Source organism: Nyctereutes procyonoides, unplaced genomic scaffold, assembly GCF_905146905.1.
Source record: "Nyctereutes procyonoides isolate TBG_1078 unplaced genomic scaffold, NYPRO_anot_genome, whole genome shotgun sequence".
NCBI classification, from domain to species: Eukaryota; Metazoa; Chordata; class Mammalia; order Carnivora; family Canidae; genus Nyctereutes; species Nyctereutes procyonoides.
This window is the reverse complement of record NW_026575146.1, coordinates 3062566-3088479: the sequence shown is the minus strand read 5'-3', so window position 1 is coordinate 3088479 and position 25914 is coordinate 3062566. Positions and strand designations below refer to the sequence as shown.

The 25914-nt window shown below is 40.6% G+C and overlaps 1 protein-coding gene across 1 annotated transcript in view; it reads left to right on the top strand.

Annotated features, from left to right (window-relative positions):
• EPM2A (EPM2A glucan phosphatase, laforin) overlaps positions 1–23148 on the top strand; it is a 99428-nt gene extending 76280 nt beyond the window's left edge. Inside the window, exons 3-4 of the mRNA XM_055310596.1 lie at positions 12490–12731; positions 21357–23148. Coding sequence (XP_055166571.1) covers positions 12490–12731; positions 21357–21634 — 520 coding nt within the window. The 3' untranslated portion in view covers positions 21635–23148. The remainder of the gene's footprint in view (positions 1–12489; positions 12732–21356) is intronic.
• The last annotated feature ends 2766 nt before the right edge of the window (positions 23149–25914 follow it).

Here is a 25914-nt window from a genome sequence, read left to right as displayed (position 1 = left end):
CTGGGAAGCCATCTGGCCCTGGACTTTTGTGTCTTGGGAGATTTTTGATGACTGCTCCAATTTCTTCCCTGGTTATTGGCCTGTTCAGGTTTTCTATTTCTTCCTGTTCCAGTTTTGGTAGTTTGTGGTTTTTAAAATCATTTGCATTTCCTTGGTATTGGTGGTGATCTCTCCTTTTTCCTTCATGATTTTAATAATTTGATTCTTTTCTCTTTTGTTTTTAATAAGGCTGGCTAATGGTTTATCTATCTTATTAATTCTTTCAAAGAACCAACTCCTGGTTTTGTTGGTCTGTTCCACAGTTCTTCTGGTCTCTATTTCATTGAGTTCTGCTCGAATCTTCATTAATTCTCTTCTTCTCCTGGGTGTAGGATTTATTTGCTGTTCTTTCTCCAGCTCCTTTAGGTTCAAGGTTAGCTTTTGTGTTTGAGTTCTTTCCAGTTTTTTGATGGATGCTTGTATTGCAATGTATTCCCCCCTCAGGACTGCTTTTGCTGTATCCCAAAGATTTTGAATGATTGTATCTTCATTCTCATTAGTTTCCATGAATCTTTTTAATTCTTCTCTAATTTTCTGGTTGACCCTTTCATCTTTTAGCAGGATGGTATTTAATCTCCACGTGTTTGAATTCCTTCCAAACTTCTTCTTGTGGTTTAGTTCTAGTTTCAAAGCATTATGGTCTGAAAAAATGCAGGGGACAATCCTAATATTTTGGTATCATTTAAGACCTGATTTGTGACCTATTCTGGAGAAAGTTCCATGTGCACTTTAGAAGAATGTGTATTCAGTTGCGTTTGGAAGTAAAGTTCCGTAAATATCTGTGAAATCCATCTGATCCGGTGTATCATTTAAAGCTCGTTTCTTTGGAGATGTTGTGCTTAGAAGATCTATGTATTGTAGAAAGCACTGTGTTAAGTCTCCCAGTAAAAGTGTATTATTATCTAAGTATGTTACTCAGATACTAATGGTTTGGTTATTTGGTTATTAATTGGTTGATATACTTGGCAGCTCCCACATTCGGGCCATAAATATTCATGATTGTTAGACCCTCTTGTTGGATGGATCCTTTAAGTATGATATAGTGTCCCTCTTCATCTCTTATTACAGTCTTTGGGATAAACTTTAATTTATCTGATATGAGGATGGCTACCCCTGCTTTCTTTTGAGGACCATTTGAATGGTAAATGGTTCTCCAACCTTTATTTTCAGGCTGTAGTGGTCCTTAGGTCTAAAATGAGTCTCTTATAGACAGCATATAGATGGGTCTTGCTTTTTTATCCAGTCTGAAACCCTGCACCTTTTAATGGGATCATTAAGCCCATTCACATTCAGAGTTACTATTGAAAGATATGAATTTAGTGTCATCATAATACCTTCATTCAGTCCCTGTTTTTGTGGATTGCTTCCTTGGACTTCCTCTTTCTTTTACAGAGTCTTCCTTAATATTTCTTGCAGAGCTGGGTTGGTGGTCACATATTCTTTCAGTTCCTGCCTGTCTTGGATGCTCTTTATCTCTCCTTCCATTCTGAATGAGAGCCTTGCTGGATAAAGTATTCTTGGCTGCAGGTTCTTCTCATTTAGGACCCTGAATATATCCTGCCAGCCCTTTCTGGCCTGCCAGGTCTCTATGGAGAGGTCTGCTGTTAACCTAATACTTCTCCCCATAAAGATTAGGGATCACTTGTCTCTTGCTGCTTTAAGGATCTTCTCTTTATCTTTGGAATTTGCAAGTTTTACTGTTAAATGTCAGGATGTTGGATGGTTTTATTGATTTTTTTTTGGGGGGGGGGATCTCTCTATCTCCTGGATCTGAATGCCTGTTTCCTTTCCCAGGTTAGGGAAGTTCTCAGTTATGATTTGTTCAAATACAGTTTCTGGTCTTCTGTCCCTTTCAGTGCCCTCTGGAACCCCAATTAAATGTAGATTTTTCCTTCTGAGGCTGGCATTTATTTCTCTTAACTTTTCCTCATGATCTTTTAATTGTTTTTCTCTTTTTTTCTCAGCTTCCTTCCTTGCCATCAGCTTGTCTTCTATGTTACTCAATTGTTCTTCTACTTCATTAACCCTCGTCCTTAGGACCTCCAGTTTGGATTGCATATCATTTAATTGATTTTTAATTTCTGCCTGATTAGATCTAAATTCTGCAGTCATGAAGTCTCTTGAATCTTTTATGCTTTTTTCCAGAGCCACCAGTACCTTTATAATTGTGCTTCTGAATTGGCTTTCTGACATCCAATTGTAATTCAAATTCTGTAACTCTGTGGGAGAGAGTACTGTTTCTGATTCTTTCTTTTGTGGTAAGTTCTTCCTTCTAGTCATTTTGCTCAGTGCAGAGTGGCTAAAAACAAGTTGTACTGGAAAAAGGAAGGAAAAAGAGAAAAAAAGGGGGGTTAAGAAACAAAAAACAAAAAACAAGGAGGGGGTATCCTCTGATTCTATATACTGTAAGTCCCTAGACTTCCCCTGGAACTTTCCTGCGCTGCTCAGTCAAGAATTTGCTTTTCTCCTGTCCTTCCAGCTAGTCTTCTGGGGGAGGGACCTGCTGTGCTGATTCTCAGGTGTGTGCACCTGGGGGTGCCGCCCCACCCCCTGCCAGGTGCACGGCTCAGTGGGAGCTGTTTATCCTGTGAGGCCCCTGCTCCCTGGTAGCCCCGCTCAGTCCCAGGCACAAGGTGACACTAAGAGGAATACCACCAGTGGCGGCGGCCAGCTCTCCAGCCCTGGAGTCAGCTCCAGCAGCAACCACCGGTTGTCTCCCGGTCCGCGGGGGCCTGACGCTCCGGCGGTGGGGGCCACCGATCTGCACAGCTCGGGGGCGCCGGTTGGCAGGAGCGTTCTTGCTGTCCTGTGTCCTCCCGGCCTCCGCCTGCCCTGGGGGAGTGCCAGATCTTGGGCTGTGTCCCCTGGTGTCCTGGGCTCCGGGGTCTGTGCAGCTGGATCGCGCTCCCGGCCCGACAGCCCCCTCTCCACAGAGCCTCCTCCCTAGCCGCCTCCGAGCTACTCCCGGGTCCAGCCGGGCGCGCCCTGCAGCCCTTTAGAGAGCTCAGCCACAGGGTGTGGCCTGCTCTTCCCCGGGGCGCAGGTGCTCTGTTAGTGCCCCTGGGAGCTTGAGGGCACCCTCCCCCTCCTGGGGTTCTGCCCGAGCTCCCTGCGAGCGCCTTTCCAACCGGGAAGGTTGGTGAAGCTCCTGCTTCTCCGGGACGGGGCTCTCCTGTCCTGGGAGTTCTCCCCGCGTGGCCTTAGCCCGGCTCCTCGCGGGGCCCCTCCCCCTTGGAGGCTTTTTTATTTATTTTTTTCCGTCTTCCTACCTTGATAGAAGCGTGAATTCTTCTCACTGTAGCATTCCAGCTGTTCTCTCTTTAGATCTTAGGCCAAATTCGGAGGTTTTCAGGATGATTTGAAAGTATCTAGGTAATTTGGTGGGGATGGGTGACTTGGGTCCCTACTCTTCCCCCATCCTGCCCCTCCCGGAAGTGTCAATAGTTTGGTCATCAAGCCTTTAGGCATGTGGATGCCATTATCATGATGCCTGGTACAGAAAATGTTGGTTAATCTGAAACTTGTAAAAACACATAGTAAACAAACTTAGCTATAGGCTTCACTGAAGACCTGGTTAAGAAACTAGATTTTGGAGCACCTGGGTGGCTCAGTGGTTGAGCGTCTGCCTTCAGCTCAGGTTGTGATGCTGGGGTCCTGGGAGGAGGGGTCCTGGGATCGAGTCCTAGGTTGGGCTCCCTGCATGGAGCCTGCTTCTCCCTCTTCCTGTGTCTCTGCTTCTCTTTCTGTGTTGCTCATGAATAAATAAATAAAATCTTAAAAAAAAAGCCCTGTAGATTTTAATATCATATTAGTAAACTTGGGATCATTTTTGAATTTTCACTTTCCCTCAACTCTTTCATCTAATTAATGTGCAAGTCCTGCTAATTCCAGCACTACGTTACATTTTGAGTTAATCCACTTCTCTCTCTGCACCAGTAACTGTGTTCCAAGCCATTACTATCCCAAAGGTCTTCCCTCTTCCTCTGTAGTTTCTGCTCTATCTTCTGGCCCATGTTTCCCACATAACAGCTCCAGTCACCCTTTAAAAATGCTAAAGCGAGTGCCCATGACTCCTCTACTTAAAAATCTGTCACTGCTTTTTCATGGTTTTTGTATTGTTATACAAATTCCCTAGCACATCAATAAGGCCTGGCAGGGTCTTCTCAGTCTAACTGGTGCCCTATTCCTTTTTTGCTCACCTCACTCACTCCCTGTTTCTAGGTTTCTCTCAGGTCCAAAAGCATACCTCACTCTTTCTCACTGTAAAATGTTGAATGTCTCACTCCTTTTCCCACATTAGGGAAGTAATACCACCTTTTCAGGGAGGACCTTCCCTACTGTCTAATCTGAAATCTAGCTTTTCCATGATTCTCTATTTTAATTCCTTGTTTGTGTCCTCAATAGCACATTACAAGTAAATTTTATATATTTTGTGCATTTTTTTGCTCATGGCCTGTCTTCTTCAAAGAATGTAGGCTTAAATGATGGCATACTTGTCTTGCTCACCATTGATTGTTAAGTGCCTGGCAAAAAAGCAGGCATCATTACATATTTGTTAAATAGATGGAATGACTTTACAACAAATACAGAAAAAAAGTCTTACATTTAATTTTTAATTACTTCCTTGATCTTCAGTGGTTCCTAGTTCATTATGCAAGTGATTAATTTTAAACAAATCCTTTCAAGTTCATTATGTGAGAAAGTATTAAACATGACATTTTACTCTTTCAAGGAGTGCTCAGCATTGGAAACAAAATTAACATGCCAAGAGGATATTTTAATAGAACATTTTGTTGAAATTTGTATCACAGTAACCAACTGAGACTGCTTAGCCTAGTTAGTCGCCTCAATCTTTGTGTTACCTTAACTATAAACCAAATTTCAGGGCAACAAATGCTCAAAACCAAGAAAGCCAAAGTCCTTGGACTCAGAATCATCATCATCATCATCATCTTCTTCTTCTTCTTCTTTTTTTTTAAAGATTTTATTTATTCATTAGAGAGAGAGAGAGTACTTGAGCACAAGCAGGAGGAGCGGCAGAGAGAGAGAGAAAGGAAGAAGCAGACTCTCTGCTGAGCAGGGAGCCTGACTTGGTGCTCAATTCCAGGACCCCAGGATCATGACTTGAGCTGAAGGCAGGTGCTTAACTAACTGAGCCACCGAGGGGCCCCTTGGACTCAGAATCTTAAGAAGTTGTGAATCTGAAGCCTGTGCTCTTCTACATTTCAGGTGATTGTCCATTGAGATCCATTTTCTGAAAGCCAGCCAAAAGGCCCAAGACATAGTGTATTTATCAAAACTAGGTATCTAGTTCTAAAGTTCAGAACTTTAGAACTGAGTTAATAGATCAAGAAGGAAGCCCAAATAGCACAACAGGGGCCTGATATTTTTGTCTGCCATGTTGGAGATGTTTAAGTGATGGATTGAAGAACATGAATCAAGGACTAAGAGTAGGTAGTACTGTTGTATAAGAAGACAATTGGGATGCCACAGTCAAAAGTTAATTGTAGAATTTCGGAGATCAGGATGAAAGGTGAAAAATATCTATTAAAATGTTTTATTTTAAGTATACCTGATGTATGGATATTTGAAGAATCTGGATGATTGAATGTATGTATTTTAAATCTGAATGTTTAAAAATAAATAAATGAATATGAATGTTTAGATTTTGTATTAGTTTGCTGGAGCTGCTCTAACAAAGTGCCACAAACCGGGTGGCTTTTAAACAACAGAAAATTATTGCCTCTGTTCTGGAGGCTAAATGTTTGGGATCAATGTGTCTACAGGCTTGATTTATTCTGAGGGCTTTGAGAGAAGAATCTGTTCCAAATCTTTCTCCTGGTCTTGTAGATGGCCGTCTTCTTTTATCTTCACATCATCTTCTCTCTGTATGTGTCATACTGGATTAGAGTACTAATAGGTATACTGATACCCTAATGACTTCATTTTAACGTGATTATCTCTGTAGAGACCCTGTCTCTCAAGTGAGCTCACATCTAAGGTGCTGGGGGTTAGGACTTCAACACAAATTTTGGAGAAACACAATTCAACCCATAACAGACCTCTATAATTAATTATATGGTATTTTTAATATAGAAAATAAAAACATATGTCAAAAATATTTGCTTCGTGTGGCTATAAGCTACAAAACATATCAAAAAAAGTCTAAGAAATGATACCTGTCGAAATTAGCATATGCTCTCTGTATACTACTGTCTATAACCTAGAAGCAAACTATAATAAAACTATTTTTTTAAATAAAGAAATTAGTATCACTCTCTAAATTGAAATTTGTCTTTGGCAGTTATTCAGCCTTAACTAGAGTATGTTAGAAACAACCTTTGATGTAGACATTTGGTATTAATGACATAACAATTGACACTAGAGGACAGATTTTTAGCAGAAGGAGTTACATGTGCTAATGAAGCTTGGAGCTTACTGGAGGTTGATTTTAACGTTTCTCTTGCTTTCCCACTAATGAGATCTAAATGATAGGGCTGATAGACTTTTTTCTTTACCCATTATTTAAAAGCCAGATCACATTTTAATTTCATATTGAATTGCCTATAAAATATTAAATAAGATAAATGCAGCAAAATTATCCAACTTAGAAAATGTACTAATCTTTTTTTTTTTTTGGCTCTTAAATCATTAGCTTGGTTTTATAAAGAACCTCAGTAAAATCCATTTTCTCCTTTGAAATGGTACTGTGTTTATTTGGCTAGGAAGAGGGCACTGCCTTCAATAGTTGTGGTCTCTTGGTGTGATAAGAAATAAACAAGTCCTGTGTCATACATTGATTCCATCATCTTGTGTTTCATAACATTTTTTCTTATGGACAAAATATAATGCTAATTTTTACCTTCAGGAAAAGGTTATTCTGCCATTTTTCAAGGCCATTAATGATGGAACTTGTGATGTGGTGTCCACACAACTGGCCTATTTGTTGATATCTTCTGTTTTTCCCATGCCCCCTCTTCCTGTTAATACCCAGTGGTATTTTTTGCAGTGCTTGCTTGCTCATTCTGTCTGATGTACTCATTATTGCCAGTAAGGCTTCTTTTGACTGACAGCTGAGATGGAACAAGAGGGCTCTGATTCATACGCTTCAGTTGCTGTTGTAAATAGGTCCCAGTCTGACGGCTGAAGTGAACAGTGTAGTATTATGATGTGATTACCTGGAGCCACAAATCCAGATTCACCCAAATGAGTGAAATTGATTTATATTTGCAGTCCAGCAAAGTAAGACTCCAGAATGCCACCCATCCATCCACCCCTTGGACCCACCCCCATCTTTAGCTGTTATATTACTAGGATGGATTTTATTTAAATATAATTTTGTTGAATAATGGAGGCACTAGTCAAAACTCAAATTAGCCTTTTATCTGCAAAAGTAAATTCTTCATCTTCTTCTTCTTCTTTTTTTTTTTTTTACAAAAGTATGTTCTTAATGAATATTGCTATATTAAATATTTGTCATGACTCAGAAGTAGATTTGGTTTTGGCTCTTTAGAAGATACTACCCATTAAACACATAGGCACACATCCTTGTAGGTACTATCTCCTAATAGATAGTTTCCCATTCCCCATTCTCTGGGAATCATTTTCAGTCTTGAAAGTATTTTTGGAAAAAGACAAGGACTTAACTCTTGTGCGTGTGTAGGGCTGAGCAACCCATGCCCTCTCATTGCCATATTTATTTTGCTGCTGTTAAAAGGCATTGAGATCACTATACTAAACTTCTACATGTTTATTGGGATCTGTTAGGCTAGTGGCTTTGGAATCTGGCTGCAAATGTAATATACATAACCTGGTTAATTTCTTGAAAAAAAAATCCACAGAATCATAGGCCTCACTCCATAGCCACTTAATGACCATCTCCGGACAAGATGTTGTTAATACAAGTTTTTATAAAAACTTATGTGGCTTGAATGCAAAGTCAGATTTGGGAACTTTTGGGTTGATGGAGTGTCAATACCCATTTGGTACTGTGGATTCCCCTGACCTTTCCAAATAATCTATAGTTGAGCTGCCAGAAATCCGATATAACTCATGATCAATAGTGAGCTATTCATAAAGTAATTCTTTGGAAGTTTTACAGTATAATTTATAATATAATTGTGAGCCATATATTTTTTTATTTCATTATTAGATCTTCAAAATTTGGTGTGTCTTGCATTGAAACTACCTTTACAGAGAATTTTTATTTCCTAAATCCCATATTTCAACAAGCTTCTTTTTTCCTTAAAAACAACTGATTTTTAACATTGTTTAAAGTATCACTGGTGCTGAAAAGATTAAAAGTAAGATGAGATGAATAAAAATTGATTTTTAATGGTGTCAAATCATTCTCTTTTGAGTGGGTAAGTAAAAGTCTAATTATTGTTTAGAAAGTACATCATGCATCTTATTACCTCCAATGTATCATGTAACTAGAAATATATCACCTATTATTAGAGACAACAAGCTGAAATAGGATGCATATAAAGGGCACTTTAGCTGTCTGAGGAGGCAAGATCCATTGATTTGAGTGTTTCCAACAAACTCAATCCTTTGGTTTCACATCTCATATAACGGTTCAGTACCATTTACTTTATAACTTTAATTCTCTGTTCTACAACACAGCACTTGTTTTCAGAATTTATCTTTAGTGATCTATTTCCTAGGTTCAGCATATCTTGCTTTAGAAAATCAGGAATTTAAGAATTTATACTCATTTCTTAAATATGAACTTTGATTTCTGGCACTTCTAGAGGAAAAATTAATTATCAAAAGGTTAGAAATATCTGATTCAGAAGCTAGTGTTTATATGTGTTTATATGTATGTGGGAATGCATGAGTGTGTATATCAAGGGCTTATGTCCATTAGAATCTTGGTGTGGAAAATATACGGTATCAACTTTGGGCTTGTTTACCTTTGACTTGTTCTGAGTTTCTTAAAGTCGCCATTAGTTGAAATACACTTGAAGACCAGGGCTGAATGAGATGGTAGAGTAACACCATTTTTTTTTTTTCTCCAGGAACACAGTGTGATTCTATATACTGACTCTGGTTTGGGATTCTGATTTGTTATTTTGCATGATTTGCTCTTTGTATATCTCTATGAACTATTATTTTGTCTTTATGCACATCTTGCATGCCAGCCACTTATTTTGGCATTTCTTCTCCAGCCATGTACTAAGTGCTACCCACCCAAAGAGTGCAATATTCAGGAGAACTCTGGGTAATGTTTGGAATTTAGCTTGCCTGTCATGAATATTCATTTTAATATTTTACCAGTCCACTTCACAATTTTACCAATAAAAATCCATTGTTGTCCAAAAGGTTATATTTCTTGGTTATATAACTGGGGTGTCTACTTCCCTCTTTTCCAGCTTAGACCCTTTAGTATGTTCAGTTAAACCATACAATATAGTATGACAGCTCACCACTGCCGCACACTAAGACATCAGCAGGTAACTGGAGGAGAAATCTTTAATGTACAGTGAAAGGAGGGATGGAACATTTAGATAGAGGTGGTTCCTGCTCTCACTCAACAGCCAGAGGGAAGGGCCAGTGACCCAGGGTGTGTGTCATTTCTAATCCTGTGAAGACTGAATACTCAGCTGACAATGTCCTGGTCAAGCACATCTCTTGAGCACTCTAAAAGTGTCCCCACTAACGATTTTTCTGCTAGCCTACTGGCCTAATGGGATATTTGAGAATTCTTTAGGGTCAAGAATGAAGTGAAAGGCTTTTGGATCCCATGCTTCTCTTCACAATACTATTAAGTCTTTTTTGTGTTTCTAAATTTTTTCTTTATTTTAAATTTTATTGTCTTTATTTTTTCCATAATCATCTTCAGTAACCCATAAGAAATGCCTAATAACCTGTTAGAGCCCAAGCAGCAATAAAAAGTTAATTTATCTTCTCCTGGAGAGTAAGTAGGATTCGAGTTTTAGGAGATGCTAGATCTTGAGAGATATTTTCCTTGAGGATGAGTAATAGCCCTATTTGAGGGTTAGTCACTTGGCTTCCTACCTTAGTGTTAACAATGATAACAACAACAGCCAAAAGGAACAAAAAGAACTAAAACACAAAAACAAGCTAGATTGCATTTAAGAAAATAGGGTGAGTATTCTAAACTCTGCAGCATTCAAATGAAGGATACACAGAACAATGGAAAATTATCTGAATAGTCATTACAATACAATATCAATTACTAAAATAAGAAAATTATAACAATGAGACATAAATGGCACTTGCATTTATTATACATCCACTAGTATTGGTCCTATTCAAATACCTTATTTAATTGTCTTTACTTCTCACAAATTAGTTATTTTTAGACCCACTTTAGAGATGAGCCCACCAAAGGCTTAGAGATGATAAATAACTTGGCCTAATGTCACACAGTTATTACCAAATGCTTTTAAAATTATCATGCTGTGAATGGCTTTTTTTTTCTGAATTATTTTTAATGCCCTTCCCGTTACAGCACACTTAAAATGTTGTCGTACTGTTTGATTATGTAATATTAGACTTTTGCTTCACTCTCTACCTCTCTCTCTTATGTGTATACATATACATTTTAAAATATGATATGGAATGTCATTTTATCATCAGAATGATATACCTGATGAATCACAAACTGTGTCAGATATGTTGGTCTTATTCCTGCCCGATATTCCCTTTCTTCCTCCATATTGTAAGGAGTTCTATTCCACTTTTATTCCCCTAAACCAAGGCTTCTTGATCAAAGCCTTGGTTTAAAATTATTATTATCAAGTCCAAAATTATTAGCATTTTGGACTTGATAATTCTTTGTTGTGGAAGCTGTCCTGTGCAGGATGCTTAGCAGCATCCCCGATCTCAATCTCTGAGGTACCATTAGCACCAGCCACTGTCATCATCTTCAATGTCTCCATAATCATTGCCAGATATCCCTTGGGAAACAAAATTGTCTCCAACTGAGAAGTTTCTTTTAAGCTCAATATGAAAGTAACTGAATAAAAGTGTAATCTCTCTGCTCAACTTCTTTCCTGTGTATTAGGGACTTTGAAGAATTAATTTTCTAGGCATTGTATTAGAACAAGTCAGGTTATGCTGTGGGAACACACAGTGGGAACATACAATGAGCCACTGGTTTTCCAGGGCAGCTGGCCTCCTGGGGTAGCTTACCATTCTTAACTACTTTAGTCTTTTAGTGGCTCAATGTCCACATGTGTTTCCATGATCATTGTAGCAGGGCAAGACAGAGAGCATGAAGCATTGTCTATGGGGTCCTAAATATGTCCCTCCAGAAGGGACACATGTTACTTCAGCTTACTTTTTATGAACAAAAATAAATGAGAGGGCTGACTTTTAGGCAGAGAATTAGTTTAGTCCTCCATGCTTGAAGGAGGGTAACTGGGAACACTGGTGAGCATCAAATGATGTCTGCCATCATCACTTATGAACTGTTATCTGAATGCTTTATATTGAACCTAGTGAACGGTATGCCTGTTTATCTCTTGTTTTTTTTCTTAATGTCCAATAAAATTTCATAAATCTTTCTGGTTAAATGTATTCCTAGGCATTTTATAATTTTGTTTTTATTTTTGAACGAGATTCACTTCTACCTCTCCATTTATATCTGGCTATTGCTAGTACAGAGAAAAGCTGTTTGATTTCTGTACATTTCCCCTCATCTATATATCTTAATACTTTTAATACTTGGCATAGCTTTTGTAATTGAATCCTTTAGGGAGTGGTTTTGCCCTGAACTAGTAGCATCAGTATTGCCTGGGAACTTGTTAGAAGTCCAAATTCTTGGACTCTTGACCCAGATCTACTGACTCAGAAACTTTGAGGATGAGGTCCAGTCTTTGAGATATTAGATATAGGAACACATTTGAAAAATTAATGACAACGTCGTCTTTGTCCCCCCACCCCACCAGATAATTATATTTCTTCTTAGCTTGTAGATTGTTGTTTTTTAGTTTCTGGTGTTTAAAAGTTCTCCTACTATTTGAAATTTTTATGTAGAGTTTTGAGCAGGAATAATGGCTGATTTTTGCAAATGTTTTCTAGGATTTACTGATATAATCATTAGAGTTTTGCCTTTAACTTATTAGTATTTGAAATATCTTGATGAGTTTCCTAATGTTAAACCATATATACATTCAAGGAATAAATAAATAGTGGGTTTATTTTAATATGTTGCTAGATTTGGCTTGCTAATGCTTATTTCCTAGTATTTTAGTTAACTGGATTGTTTCCCTAAAAATGACACCACCGGTATTTTTTCTTTCAATAACATTGTTATTATATCAATAATATTGTTGTATCATCTAATATTGTTAATGCAGCTTTTCCTGTGCCAGACTTAAAGGTTAATTGCGTTTTATTACTACATGTTTTCTGAAGCTCCTCGGATCTCACATCATAACAATAACAATAATAATTGTTGCTTCTATCTATTCTCATTAGAATTTTACCAAATATCTGGCTGGGTAGCTGTCCTCGTCAAGTGGAACATATAACCATCAAACTGAAGCATGAATTGGGAATCACAGCTGTAATGAATTTCCAGACTGAATGGGATATTGTACAGAATTCCTCAGGCTGTAACCGCTACCCAGAACCTATGACTCCAGACACCATGATTAAACTGTACAAGGAAGAAGGCTTGGTCTACATCTGGATGCCGACACCAGATATGAGCACTGAAGGTAAGCACCAAAAGAACCTTTCTGGCTTCTTGTTGAATGTGTTTCAAATAGTTTTCTTTTTTCTATTTTTTTTTTTTTGTTTATGATAGTCATACAGAGAGAGAGAGAGGCAGAGACACAGGCAGAGCGAGAAGCAGGCTCCATGCACCGGGAGCCCGACGTGGGATTCGATCCCGGGTCTCCAGGATCGCGCCCTGGGCCAAAGGCAGGCGCCAAACCACTGCGCCACCCAGGGATCCCCTTGAATGTGTTTCAGAGAAGTCCTTGCTGTCTGTTCTTCTGCCTATCTACCTACCAACCTACCTACCTACCTACCTACCTACTTACCTACCTACCTACCACCTTTCTGTTTATAACTGAATGACTTAAATATGAATGATAGAAACGGAATCAATAAGGCTTTAGGCTTAATATATTTAACCCATCTTGACACCTTGGCTAAGATTCTGTTTAACATGATTTGTTTACTAAACATGTATTTATTGTGTTTTAATATATGTGTGGCATTATGTTGGCAGCTAGGAATACAGTGGTGAGGAAAAGCAAGCACAGCTCATGTCCCCATGGAGCTTATAGTCCTAAAGGAAGACATGCATTAATCAAATGCCTACAAATAGAAATTTTTAACTGTGATGAAATTTTTGTTAGAAAGGTACTGCTATGAAGGCATGCACAGGCAAATCAGAAGTAGGAAGAGCGTCAAGGAAGTTTTTCTTGGGTATGTTTGAGCTACATCTGAAGGGTTGGGGGTGAAGTGGGATGAAGGATCCCAGTAAGGGTGCTCCCAGCTTGGGTAGTCTCCACTGCAGGAGAACGTAGAGTGTTACAGGACCTCAAAGAAGGGCAGTGTAGGTGTAGGTCAGGGAATGACCTGCACATTTGGACCACAGTAGGGATTTTAGACTCTACCTTAAAAGTAGTAAGAAGCAATGGAAAGGAGGGGAGGCTGGGATATGCCAAGATAACCTTCTTTTCCTCCTTCAGAAGTGCAGTTGGCACTGAAGGCAGTGGATGGAAAGTGGGCTCAGAGTGGATCTGGGGACACCAGTTAGGGGGTGACAGTTTAAGTGAGAGCTAACAAGAGGTGACACAGCAGGGGACAAGGTAGCAATGGCAAGATTGTAGTTATAGCACAAGTACTGGCTGATCATGTCTTTGTGAAGAGGAGTTATGCGTGCTGCTGGGGAAATGAGAGACAAATAAGGCGTCATTTTGATCTGATGGCAAGAGGCAGAAAGACACATTCCAAACTAATTACAGTATAGAGAACAATGTGATGTGATGAAGAAGTCTCGTGCTCCTGGTGGGTTATAGGGTAGGGGGAGGAAGCACAAGGAGGCTGTATCCATGTCATGGCATTTGAGGTGGGCATGGTTTTGACAGGTCAGTAGGGAAGGCGGAAGGGTTTGCCAGATGGAAGAAATACCATCTTAAAGTCCCAAGGCATGGGGTTTACAGGAATGCTCTGTTTCAGCTTGGTGGTAGAGGAGGGTGCTTGTGCGAAAGGATTGGAGGAGATATCTGAAGGTGAGAGAACGGAGTTACAGCTACTAGTATCAACCAGGGTCAGCAGGGGGCAGCAGAGAGCTGTGGGAATGGCACAGGCTAAGGGAATTTGGTGAACTACAGTCCTGGGGGAAGGAAGGAAGGCAATGGTGCCTGCCCATCAGGAAACATCTCTACCATCAGTTCTCTTCTCCTCAAAGTACAAAATATATCAGACACTGCTAAGAAATTCCATGCCTTAATTTATTTAATTCTGACAGCAAGACTCCAGGCAGATGTAGTTCTCTCCATTTTGCAGAGGAAGGGATAGGTACAAAAATGTGAAGTAATGTGGTCAAGGTCATAGGAAAGAGTCACAGCCTGGATTTCAACACAGGCAGTCAGACTCAGAACATTACTACAGACACTGTGCTATGACACCTCTCCTTGCATGCTCATATGGGCTCTTCATGAATATTCTACAGGCCACTTTAATCCCTTCTAGTCATGATCACCTAGAGATAGAGTCATGAGTTGCTAGGGTGGTAGCTTGTCTCTCCAGAGTCAACAGTCCAAGATGTGGGTGGAGACAGAAGACCTCAAGGATCCTAGGGAGCCTGCGTGTTGACCACTTTGGCCTTTTACGAATCTTAGGTGGTTCTCAAGCTGGACTGAATCATCACTGGGGAGGAGATACAAATTTTGTTTCTGAGGAAGAGATAGTTTGTTTACTCCCCTTGATAGTGCTGATCCAAAGAAACTTGATTTAGCTCTGCTTGTTTTCAAGGAAAAAAGATAACTTTACTTGCATGGAAGATCATTGGTTGAATCTAGGCCCACTGTAGTTGTGCTAAAATCTTTTTGGGGTCACACAGTCACCAGGTCCCATTGTAGCCATACAATGGAGCACCTTCCATACTGAGACAGTTTGGCAGCACCCCTGACAGCAGAATGGGAGCTCCCGAGTGGCTGTGTGACATCAAGCAGGCTAGTTACTGCATTTGGAAAATGGGGTAATAATTTCTGCATAACAGGATCATAACAATAGAGTAAGATGATTGATATGAAAGCACTTTATTTCTCTGGTTTCAAAACAGAGAAGATTGTTAGGATCACGTGCCTGTAGCTTCCAGAGGGCATTCTTATTTTTGCTTCTTTACTTCTGATTTTATAGCATGTTGCCTGATGGAGTAAAATGTGAGATGAAGCTTAAAGTAACTGAACTGCTAACTGTGGCATGCATCCCATTCCAGCTTTCTACTGACTGCCCGAGGACTCCATGACCAATAGATATTTGCTCCATAGTTTGGGGTATGCAGAAGCCTGAAGGAAAACTCTATCCCCAAAGGCATGGTGTAGTTGTGGTAATATCTTTTTGGGGTCACAGGGTCACCAGGTCCCATCTCAGCCAGCCACAGCAGCGGGGCACCTTCCACACTGAGGCAGTTTGGGAGCATACCTAACAGCAGAATGAAAGCTCCCACTAAAAAAGGCCAAACTCTGGGGCACCCTGATGGCTTGGTCAGTTAAGTGTCTGCCTTCAGCTCAGGTCATGATCCCAGAGTCTTGGGATTGAGCCCCAAGTCAGGCTGTCTGCTCAGGGTGGGGGAGTCTGCTTTTCCCTCTCCCTACTTATGTGCATGCATGCTCTCTCTCTCTCTCTCTCTCAAACAAGCAAACAAATAAATAAGATATTAAAAAAAGAGAAAAGACCAAACTCTAAGACTAAATGAAAGCTCTCTGGTTCTGCATGACCAGGGGAGTCAACAAAGGGTTAATGACCATTCCTGAGTTGCAGGGGAAGTTTTGACCAGTAGATTAATCTGTGTGGCTGAGAATATTAGCACAATGAGCATATAGATTAATTCAGCTGACTATTTTTGGAACTCTAGAGAAAAATCCATCTGGAAATGTTTTGAGCTGTAGCATAATGCTGTCAGATAAAGTCTGAGAAAGAAGACAGTTTGTTAGGCCTGACTGTCACCACTAGTTGTCACAGACCTGTTACAATCAATTGTACTATCGATCCCTTACTCTTGTACACTTTGTCATATGCAGAGGAATTAGGTTATTTTCTTTCCTTTTTTTTTTAAAAAAATTTTTGGTTTGTATTTTTCACCTGAGACATGCAAAGCTCCCAAATCTAGCCCTTACCTGAAAAAAAAAAAACAAAAAACAAACCCCCCCCCCAAAAAAAAACAGATCTGTTCATTAAAATTCAGTTTTCCTTCATAGGAAGTACTCAGATTGTGTTTTGACCTCTGTCAGGGCACTGCTGGTGATAACAAATGGTCTGTCCTAGCCTCCCAAGTGAGGGCATATGCTTCCCAGAGTCCTTGGCTACCCCTGTGTCATTACACTCTGAGTTCTCTCTGATTCAACAAGCTGCGTGCAGCTCTGCTGTGATGTGGACGCTGACCTTCCAGGCACCTGGGCTTGAGCCTCGCTGCCACCACATAGATATGTGATATTGAGCAGGTTAGTTCCTGCATTTGGAGTATGGGGTAGTCATTTCTGCCTTACAGGATCACAATAGAGTAAGATGATTGATATGTAAGGGCTTTGAAAATTACAAAGTCGGGGCTTTATTTTTGGTCCTACGTTCTTAAGTTTCTACTGAAGGACCTGCTAGATAATATGAGCCTTATCTGTATTACATTGCAAAGTTGGAAAAGGAGATACACTCAAATAAAATAATAATATATTCAGCCATGAACCTGCCTAGAGTAAAAAAGGAAGGGCGTGTGTGTGTGTGTGTGTGTGTGTGTGTGTGTGTATGTTGGAAAGGCTGAAAATTTGGTCCAGAAATAATTTCTTTCAAGGTCAACCTTAGGTACAGGGCATCTTGTCACTCCTCTCCCTGATTTCAGGTTCTAATGCCACAGGCTGCCCTAACATGTCCTTCTCCCCCCTTCTTACAACCTTTGTTTGCTCAATGCATGCTTTCCAGAAGCTTTTGATCATTCCAGAGTTGGGTTAGCCTAGAGGAAGTGTGGGCTGCAAGTTAGATTAGAGGGGTCTAGTAGTGTCTCAGATCTAATCAGTATTACTGGATTTTGTTTCATTTTATTTTTCATTCATGCACTTAATAATGCTTAATTATTAAGCTTAATAATGAGCATCTACTGAGAGCCAAGGCCTGTTTTAAATTCCAAAGTAAGGATCACAGACACTGAAAATGTTCTGTTAGACTTGCACAGGGTTTAAAGTTTTCTATTTAGTTGCCAACAGTTAAAATTTGGACTATTTTATATAAAAATTCTGAATTTCTGTCTTGCCTTTAGGTATTATGATTTTTATGAATGGAAACTTTTTATCTAATTAAATTATCTATGGAGCCTAAATACATGGAACATAAAAAATCAGAGGCTCTTGTTGACACTGGCTTTATTGTGCCAGCTCTGATTCTGGGCACCCTATTTTTTATTCCTTGGTGGGTTATGTATTAGCTAACTCATGATCCCTAGAATGGGTTTTCTAGCAGAGGTACAAGGCCCATTGGGCACAGAGAGAGCCCCCTGTAGAGTAGGGCAGAGGCTAACTCACAAGGAAGATGTTGCTCTCACCTGGGTTAAGAGCAACAGTGTGACTAGGTTGGGGGTGTGTGTGGTGGAGATTGATGAAGAATTCAGATTGACAGAATGGGGCCAGCATGCAGGATAGAAAAGGGCAATAGTACAGTGGTTAAGACCAGAGGCTTTGGAGTCGTGCTGGCTGGGTTTGAATGGCCACTGGGGAATAACCTTGGGCAAATCTCCTTGCCTCAGTTCCCTTAGAAATAAACTGAGGATAATAATAGTATTGACCTTATAGTTGTTAAAAGGTGATTACAAATGAACCATTGCATGTACAGTGCTTAGAACAGCACTTGGTGGGTAGAAAGGACTCAGTAATTATTGGATGTCATCAATCAAAGCTGAGTGATGTATAGTCCCTAGAAGTCAAAATAAGCAAGAGCTCTAGTTGAGGCCAGGCTGAAACAGGTAGGCATCCTGGACCATGTCTTTTTGTCTGATGCTCTTTTCTATTATTTATTTATTCTTTATGTTATTTAAATATTTGTTTGATGGTTCTTTTTTTAATTTTTTTATTTATTTATGATAGTCACACAGAATGAGAGAGAGAGAAGCAGAGACACAGGCAGAGGGAGAAGCAGGCCCCATGCACTGGGAGCCCGATGCGGGATTCGATCCTGGGTCTCCAGGATCGCGCCCTGGGCCAAAGGCAGGCGCCAAACCGCTGCGCCACCCAGGGATCCCTGTTTGATGGTTCTTAAGTGGGGGTGGCTAAGTGATTCTAGGAGAAGACCACTGTGAGGTGAAACCTATGTTTAAGCTGGGAGCTTTCTGGAGCTTCCTGGTGGCAGCTGTCATTTACCTTCTAGGATTGCATGTATGAGGTCATAGAATTCCAAGCTCACACACATCCCTTTTCAACTTCTAAACCATGTACATGCCTCTTAAAGAATCTTTTTCAGATAAGGAAAGGGAGAGATACTGCATCATTTGGGCTATTTGATGGAGACCCTTCCTCATGGAATCTCTGGCCAGAGGGCAGGTGGGGGAAGGGATCCCAATGGGTCCATGTGAACCCTGGTTTGGGCAAGTCGGTGACACTGATGCCGCTGAACACCAGGGGCTGGGACTCTGATTCTAGAAGCTCCTAATGCATATGGCCTCTGTGGTCTATTTGTATGCTGGGCATTTAATGAAAACCCATGTTAAAAATACTTCTCAGGGATGGAAAGTACAGCATTGGGAATAGAGTCAATAATCTTGTAATAACGTTATATGGTGATGGATGGTGATTACACTTACTGTGCTGAGCATGGCATACAGTATAGAATTATCTAGTCCCTATGTAGTACACCTGAAACTAACACTGGATGTCAACTATATTTCAATGAATTTTTTCCCTGCTCCCCCCCTGGAGATGTATATGGTAGTTGGAGAGGCAACTGTAACAGGGAGCTTGTTCAGTGATGTGGGCCATGGCGGGAAGAACCAGTTCCCAGTTTGATCAGTGGTCATTCCCTTTCCAGCCAATGTTATGGGAACTATACCTCTAACACCCCTTCAGCAGAGCAAAAGCCTTGTAAATGGGTAGGCCTCACCCTTACTGGTAGGGTTGCTCAAACATACTTTGGAAGTTTGCTTCCTCCAATCTCCCAGCTCAAATGGTGGCATCAACTATACAGTATGCTCCTTGAGACACATAGTGAGATGTCTCTCTGGTACATAGGGCCTTTACACTTTATTCCATCACTGGTGACATTTTACTGCCTCTAGAGGAGTGCCAGGAGCAACTGACTGTGTGGCATGTCCATCTAGCTCTAACCTCAAGAGTGTCCCTGCAACCTGGAAGGAAGTGCAAGTCAGTTATAGTTTATGGCTGAGTTTGGACTCTGCGAAATCATGTGGCACAGAGGAGCTGGCATGTCTCCCTTTAGATATGCTCAGAGACCAGTGAACATAGGGCGACAGGCAGTAGGGAGAGATGGAGCCTGAGGAATTGTGAGGTGTGCTCTGACTAGAGGCATCCCAGTTAAAAATGTCTCTGTACTGCTGCATGGGACCTGTAGCATTAGGTCCCTTGGGAAGACAGATAAATAGAGCACTGGTAGCAAAATTAGAATATTATCTTGGCTTCCATGTAGGTTTTCTACTACTAACTCATAGCAGGCTGAGCCTGCAGCTAAGAGACCCATCCTGGATGGAGTGGTAACTGAAGGATGGGCCTTCAGACCATGATGAGGTCTTGCAACATCCATCCTTCTAAAGTGCTATGCCTGATTGCTGTATGTTGTGTTGGCCCATTAGGGGATTTAAAAGAGGATATCCAAAGAGAGGAATCTAAACTTACTTGAATAGTTCTCATAACTTCCAGGTTCCATCCCACCATAGAATTCTAGGCCTTAGGATCTGCAGTGAAATCATTTGAGGGTTTTTTTCCCACCTTTCCCATCATCCAGTGGGATGGCAATGTGAAGTGCCATTGTGCCCCTTTGGGATTAAGAACAGAGTAACTAGTGAATGTCACAAAGTCACCGGCACATATCCAGGACTCTGTACAGTTTTCTTCTTTCATCTCCTTTTGAAGTAATTTATATTGACCATTGTCCATACTCCCCACCAAAATCCACTGTCTTTGCTCTGAGAACCTGTGTGCAGAAGAAATCCCAGGCATCTAAGAGTTTGATGACCTTGGGGGGAATCTCTGCCTCACGAGACAAGAGAGTCTGGCAGGCCGGAGCAGAGCGTTGAGTGTGTGGAAAGGAGAAGACATTTGATCACCTAATAATCAAAATAGTAGTCATGAAGTAAGAGCAACTATCATCACAGGGCCCATAAGTGTCTCAGTCAGTTAAACATCTGCCCTTTGGCTCAGGTCATGATCTCAGGGTCTAGGGATAGAGTCCAGTATCAGGCTCCCTGCTCAGCAGAGAGCTTGCTTGTCCCTTTCACTCTGCCTGTTGCTCTGCCTACTTGTGCTCTCTCTCTGTCAAATAAATACATAAAATCTTAAAAAAATAACTATAATCACAATTGCCCAGAAAAGAAGAAATGGAATCATTCCAATACTCAGTCTATTGTGAGGGAATGAACGTGTGATTGGTTGTTGCATGTGTGTCACTTAATGTTTGCCATCCCATTGGCCAAATGAAAATTGGCATACATTGAGTAAATAAGATTGACTCCTTTCACCAGTGTGAACTAATTGTGTGTTTTGCATTGATCTGGAAGATCTGTTTGGATTTAAGAAAGTCCGGGTGAAATCCTCTAAATCTCTGCTCAATCTGTGCAAACCTTTCTGATGGATGTAAGAATCCATTCTTCCGACCATAGGCAATGGTTAATTTTCCTTTGAAAGGAGATTTGCGCTGATGCAGGAGTCACTCAAAGCAAAAGCAAAGGAAGGCTCAAAGCTGACCCATTGCCTCTGGAGTGCTCTTTCTACTTTATTCTTGCAGGCTTTGATATTGGCTCACCTTTTCCATTGAACCAAGGAGATGGAGCAAGCTCAATATCCCTGCCTCTCCCTGCACGGCACCAATTTCACCAGGCACCGGAAGAGTTATTATTAGTGGTGATATTGGGGTGTCATTATTCATGTGTATGTGCTGTGCTTTCTCAATCCCAGGCCGAGTACAGATGCTGCCCCAAGCCGTCTGTCTCCTGCACGCGCTGCTCGAGAATGGACACACCGTGTACGTTCACTGCAACGCCGGGGTCGGCAGGTCCACCGCGGCCGTCTGTGGCTGGCTCCAGTACGTGATGGGCTGGAATCTGAGGAAGGTGCAGTACTTCCTCATGGCCAAAAGGCCAGCTGTGTACATTGATGAAGACGCACTGGCCCGGGCAGAAGAAGACTTTTTTCAGAAATTTGGGAAGGTTCGTTCTTCCGTATGCAGTGTGTAGGTGGCATGTCTGCCTCCTTACCCTCCCAATTTCTTTAGGAACCCGATTTGCTTAGGTGATATTAGTAGAATGACCTAGAGACAATGATTCCACCAGAACTTGGCTTTTCCCACAGCCCATCCCCTTGAGTTTGGAGCTGGCTTTCTATTATGCTTTGGTTGGGGTGTATTTTTCTTTGAAATATTTTGCAGTGGAAGCTGTGACTGACTGACCCACGAGAAAAAGCCACAAGCAATTGGACTGTGCAGTGTTCTCGCATTGGACAGAAAAGCAATGTGTGCAGTTCCTCCTGCCTATAGGCAGACCGGCCCTTGGCTTTACAGATGCTGCATTTTTGGGATTATGAATTAATGACTGCACCTTCTCATTGCATTGTAATGTGACACACAGAACAAAAGATGGGGGGATACATAGATTTGATCACTTGCATATTGATATACACACATACACACATATGCGCAGCTTTTCTGCTCAGCTGAATTGAAATGATAAAATGAGAGCTGATCAGTTGCCAAAGAAAGGAGTATGGATAGAAGCCTGAAGCTCCCATGACTTGAAAGTGATGGCTTTCTAGACTTTGTGTTGACATCCTGCTTCCTACTTATTCAAGTCAGTTCCTGGGCATCACCTTTTCTACCCACAACCCTGCGTGCCAACCACAGTAGAGTTATTGTCCCTTTCTTTGGTTTAATTGAGGCTCATTGAGGTTAGACAGCTTGCTCAAGGTCTCATGGCTAGTCAGGGACCAGCCAGTGTTTAAAATTCACGTTTATGTGACTCAGTGCTTTCAACACAACTTATGGTTTTTCCAGCATTATGTAGTGGATTCATAATGTAGTGTTTCTCCCTCTTAGAGTAAGGTCAGTTTTTCTGCAGCACTTTCTATGGTGAGAAATGGAAGAGCATTCTGATTAGTTGCCAAGGAATTTAGGAAAGTAGTTATATTTTGTGCAACCTAATTTAAAACATGATGGACTGTGTCAACACCCAGGTGGTCTGAGACATAGCTCATGAGAGGGGCTGTCCTACTAGGAAAGCCCAAATCTGTAGATATTGTTGCACAGCTTAGAAGCTATCCTGTTTCAGCCCTCAATTTAAAACAATACACAGTTACTGTGCCTCCAGAATATGTGGCTCACTATCCTAGGTTCCATAAGAAATATAGACATGAATAAGTCTTTGCCTTCAAAAAGCTCACAGCCCAGAAACAGCCCAGGGTTCAATCAACCATACTGCAGGACTGAACTATGAATGCTATGCCAGAATAGAGGAAGGAGAAGTAGGTGTATTGGGTGCTTCATATGTGCCAGGCGCTTTACAATTTTAATTTAACCTTCACAGTACTCTATGAAGCTGTTTCATTACCTCTGATACCTAGAGAGAAAACCAAAGTTCAGAGAGTTCAGTCAACTGCCCAGGATCACATGGTGAAGAAATAGATGAACTGAGATACAAAGCTAGATTCGTCTAATTCAGCACCTGTGCTTTTCCTATTAAACTGTAATACCTGCTTATTTTTCTGCTCCTTTTTTTCTTCCGTACTTGTTTATTGATAGATGTGAAAGGATCTAGATTAGGAAGTATGGGGGCTAAGGAGGACACAAGGTAAGTTGAACTCCAGAGGAGTTCAGAGGAGGCAGAGATATCTTCACTGTGGGAGTTGGGGGTGGCTTTTAATTTGTCACGGAATGCTAAACAGCTCACATTTCTCCTGCAAGTTTACAAAGTTAAATTTATAAGCCAGGATGGAATATTATGAAATATAGCTCCCTTACTAAAAATAACTAAAGATAACAATTATATCCAAGTAACCCATTTATGGTCATACTGTGTTGTGTAGAACTTAATCTTAAAAATGGAATATTTCTAACGATTGTGTGTGTATGTGTGTGTGTGTGTGTGTGTGTGTGTGTGTGAGAGAGAGAGAGAGAAAGAGAGAGAGAAAAAAAGAGAGAGAGAGAATTTCTTTAGTGCCTAAGAAGCTCAGCTATGTAAACTCTACTATAGAAAGACCTTTTTGGGTGGATTTTCCTTTTTCCTCTGATAGGCAAAATCAATTTAGGGCCATTAAAGAATGCTTTGGAATAACCTCTCTTGTTCTTAGTAAATAGATGTCCAGTGTATTTTAAAACCACCTGGAATTTTGCTGAATGAAAGCATTAAAAATGACCTCTGATTATAGGATTAAAACTTTTTTTTTATTAACTTAGTCTGAAATCTAGGAGAACAAACTGTGTTTCCTTGAAGAAGCAGTCAGCTGAGCTAAATTGTTTTTCCTTGCACTCTTATTTTCTCAATCGCTGATGAAAATTGGCAGTTACAGGGCAAAAGGAAGACAAAGGTGAGGGCCCCGCAAGGAAGTGAGGATGAAAACCTCAAAAGGGTGTCACAGAAAATCAAAGCAGAAATGATGCCATTAGCTGCTTGTCATTTGCATTAACAAAACTTTTAGGTCACAGATTTCTTAAAGAAAATCATGAAATCTCTCATGGTTGTGAAATGTCTAAATAAGTTTATTTCTTTAAACTTGAGTCATTGTCCCTCAAATATTTTGTGTGCAATGTTAGGAGATAACTAGAAAAATAAGCACATTCTTTTGACCAACTTAAGGTGTGAGTGAAAGCTTGGGCTTTGCCTAAGAGATAATGATGAAAAAAAATATGATTGGGACCTCAGAAACTAAGAGAATAATGAAAGATTACTCTCTTAGCTCTGAAGATGAGTTAGATGGAAGCAAGAATTTTCCACACAGGAAAAACACTGAATCAATGTGTTCAAAAGTTATAACTGAGGATCTTTCCAGATAATCTAGTTAATTCCTATATTTACAGAGGAGCAAATTGACACCCAGAGACACCAAGCAACAATTCCTGTAGTAAGAGTTTTAATTGAGGGCCAGAGGAAAGGGAAAAGCTAGGAAGACATGTCAGGGGATTTATTCAGATTTGCTGAAGGGTCACAGCAGAATTCATGAGCAAGAACACCCAGTTCTGAGAGTGGGGAAGAATTGGTGTGAGGATTAATGGAAATTGAAGTAAGTGGAAGAAAAATGGCTAAAATGAGAAAAAAAAGCAAAGGACAGTGAAATTTTCAAAGGGAGAAAAGGCAAAGGTTTCCTTGGGAGATTGAGAAGGAAGGTGTGATGACAGCGAGGGATGAGTCAAGATTATGTTCCCAAGAGGGGGGCATGTTCTGTAGCCATTGACTTCCCTTTGGGACTAGATTACATCAGGAAAAAGGAGCAGTTGTGAATAAATGAAATCTTAAAAAAGGGGTAGTGGAGGGGGCGTCAGTTGGCATGATCTTGGGGTGCTGGGATCAAGCCCTGTGTTGGGCTCCACACTCAGGGAATCTGCTTCTCCCTCTGCTTGTGCTCTCTCCCTCAAATAAATAAATAAAATTTTATGAAAAAAGAGAAGAAAAAGGAGGAGCTGGATGGAATGTGCTCACCACAAGTGACTTGTTACCTGTAAGGAAAAAAGAAGGTCCCACAGAAGACAGGATTGAGAATAAATAGGAAGGGTTGGATTAAGTTACCCCTCACTCCAATAATAATAATGGTAATAATAGTAATGGGAAGAAGAAGGACAATTGTAGTAAAGAATTCATTCATTCTAACAACAACAATAACAGTAATAGGAAGAGGAAGGATAATATCAGTAACTACTTCATTCATTCTAATAATAAAGGCAAAACACTAAAGGTAAGAGTCAGGACAATGATAATAACAACTTCATTCTCTCCTCTTCATCCTCAACCCATTATTCCAAACATCTTTCCTAATTCGTTTAATGGAAACATACTTCCTATTGTTTGGGTTTGAACCTCAGAGTCATTCTTAAATCCTCCCTTTCATTCAAACATCACATTCAGTCCATCAGGAAAACATGGTCACTTCTCTTGTCAAAGCATCTAGAGCCTAATTATGTTTTACCTCCTCCACTAACTAGATTCCAGAAACAGCATCCCAACTTGGTCTCTCTGTTCTCTTCTTCCTCAAATCTACTCTCACCTAGTGGCCAGGGTGATCCTATAAAAACGCATGTCAGATCATGTCATTCCTATGCTCAAAACCTCCACTGACCTGCCGTGTCATTCAGAGTGCGAGTGTAAACCTTTCCAGGACATATATACCTGTCCCCTGTTTTTCTCTCACCTCTTCTCCCACTGCCTCCCACCTCATTCTGCTGTAGCCACATTGGCCTTCTTGCTCGTTGAGTGTTACAAGCCAACTCCTACCACAGGGCGCTTTCACTTGCTATTCTGTCTGCCTGGTGTGC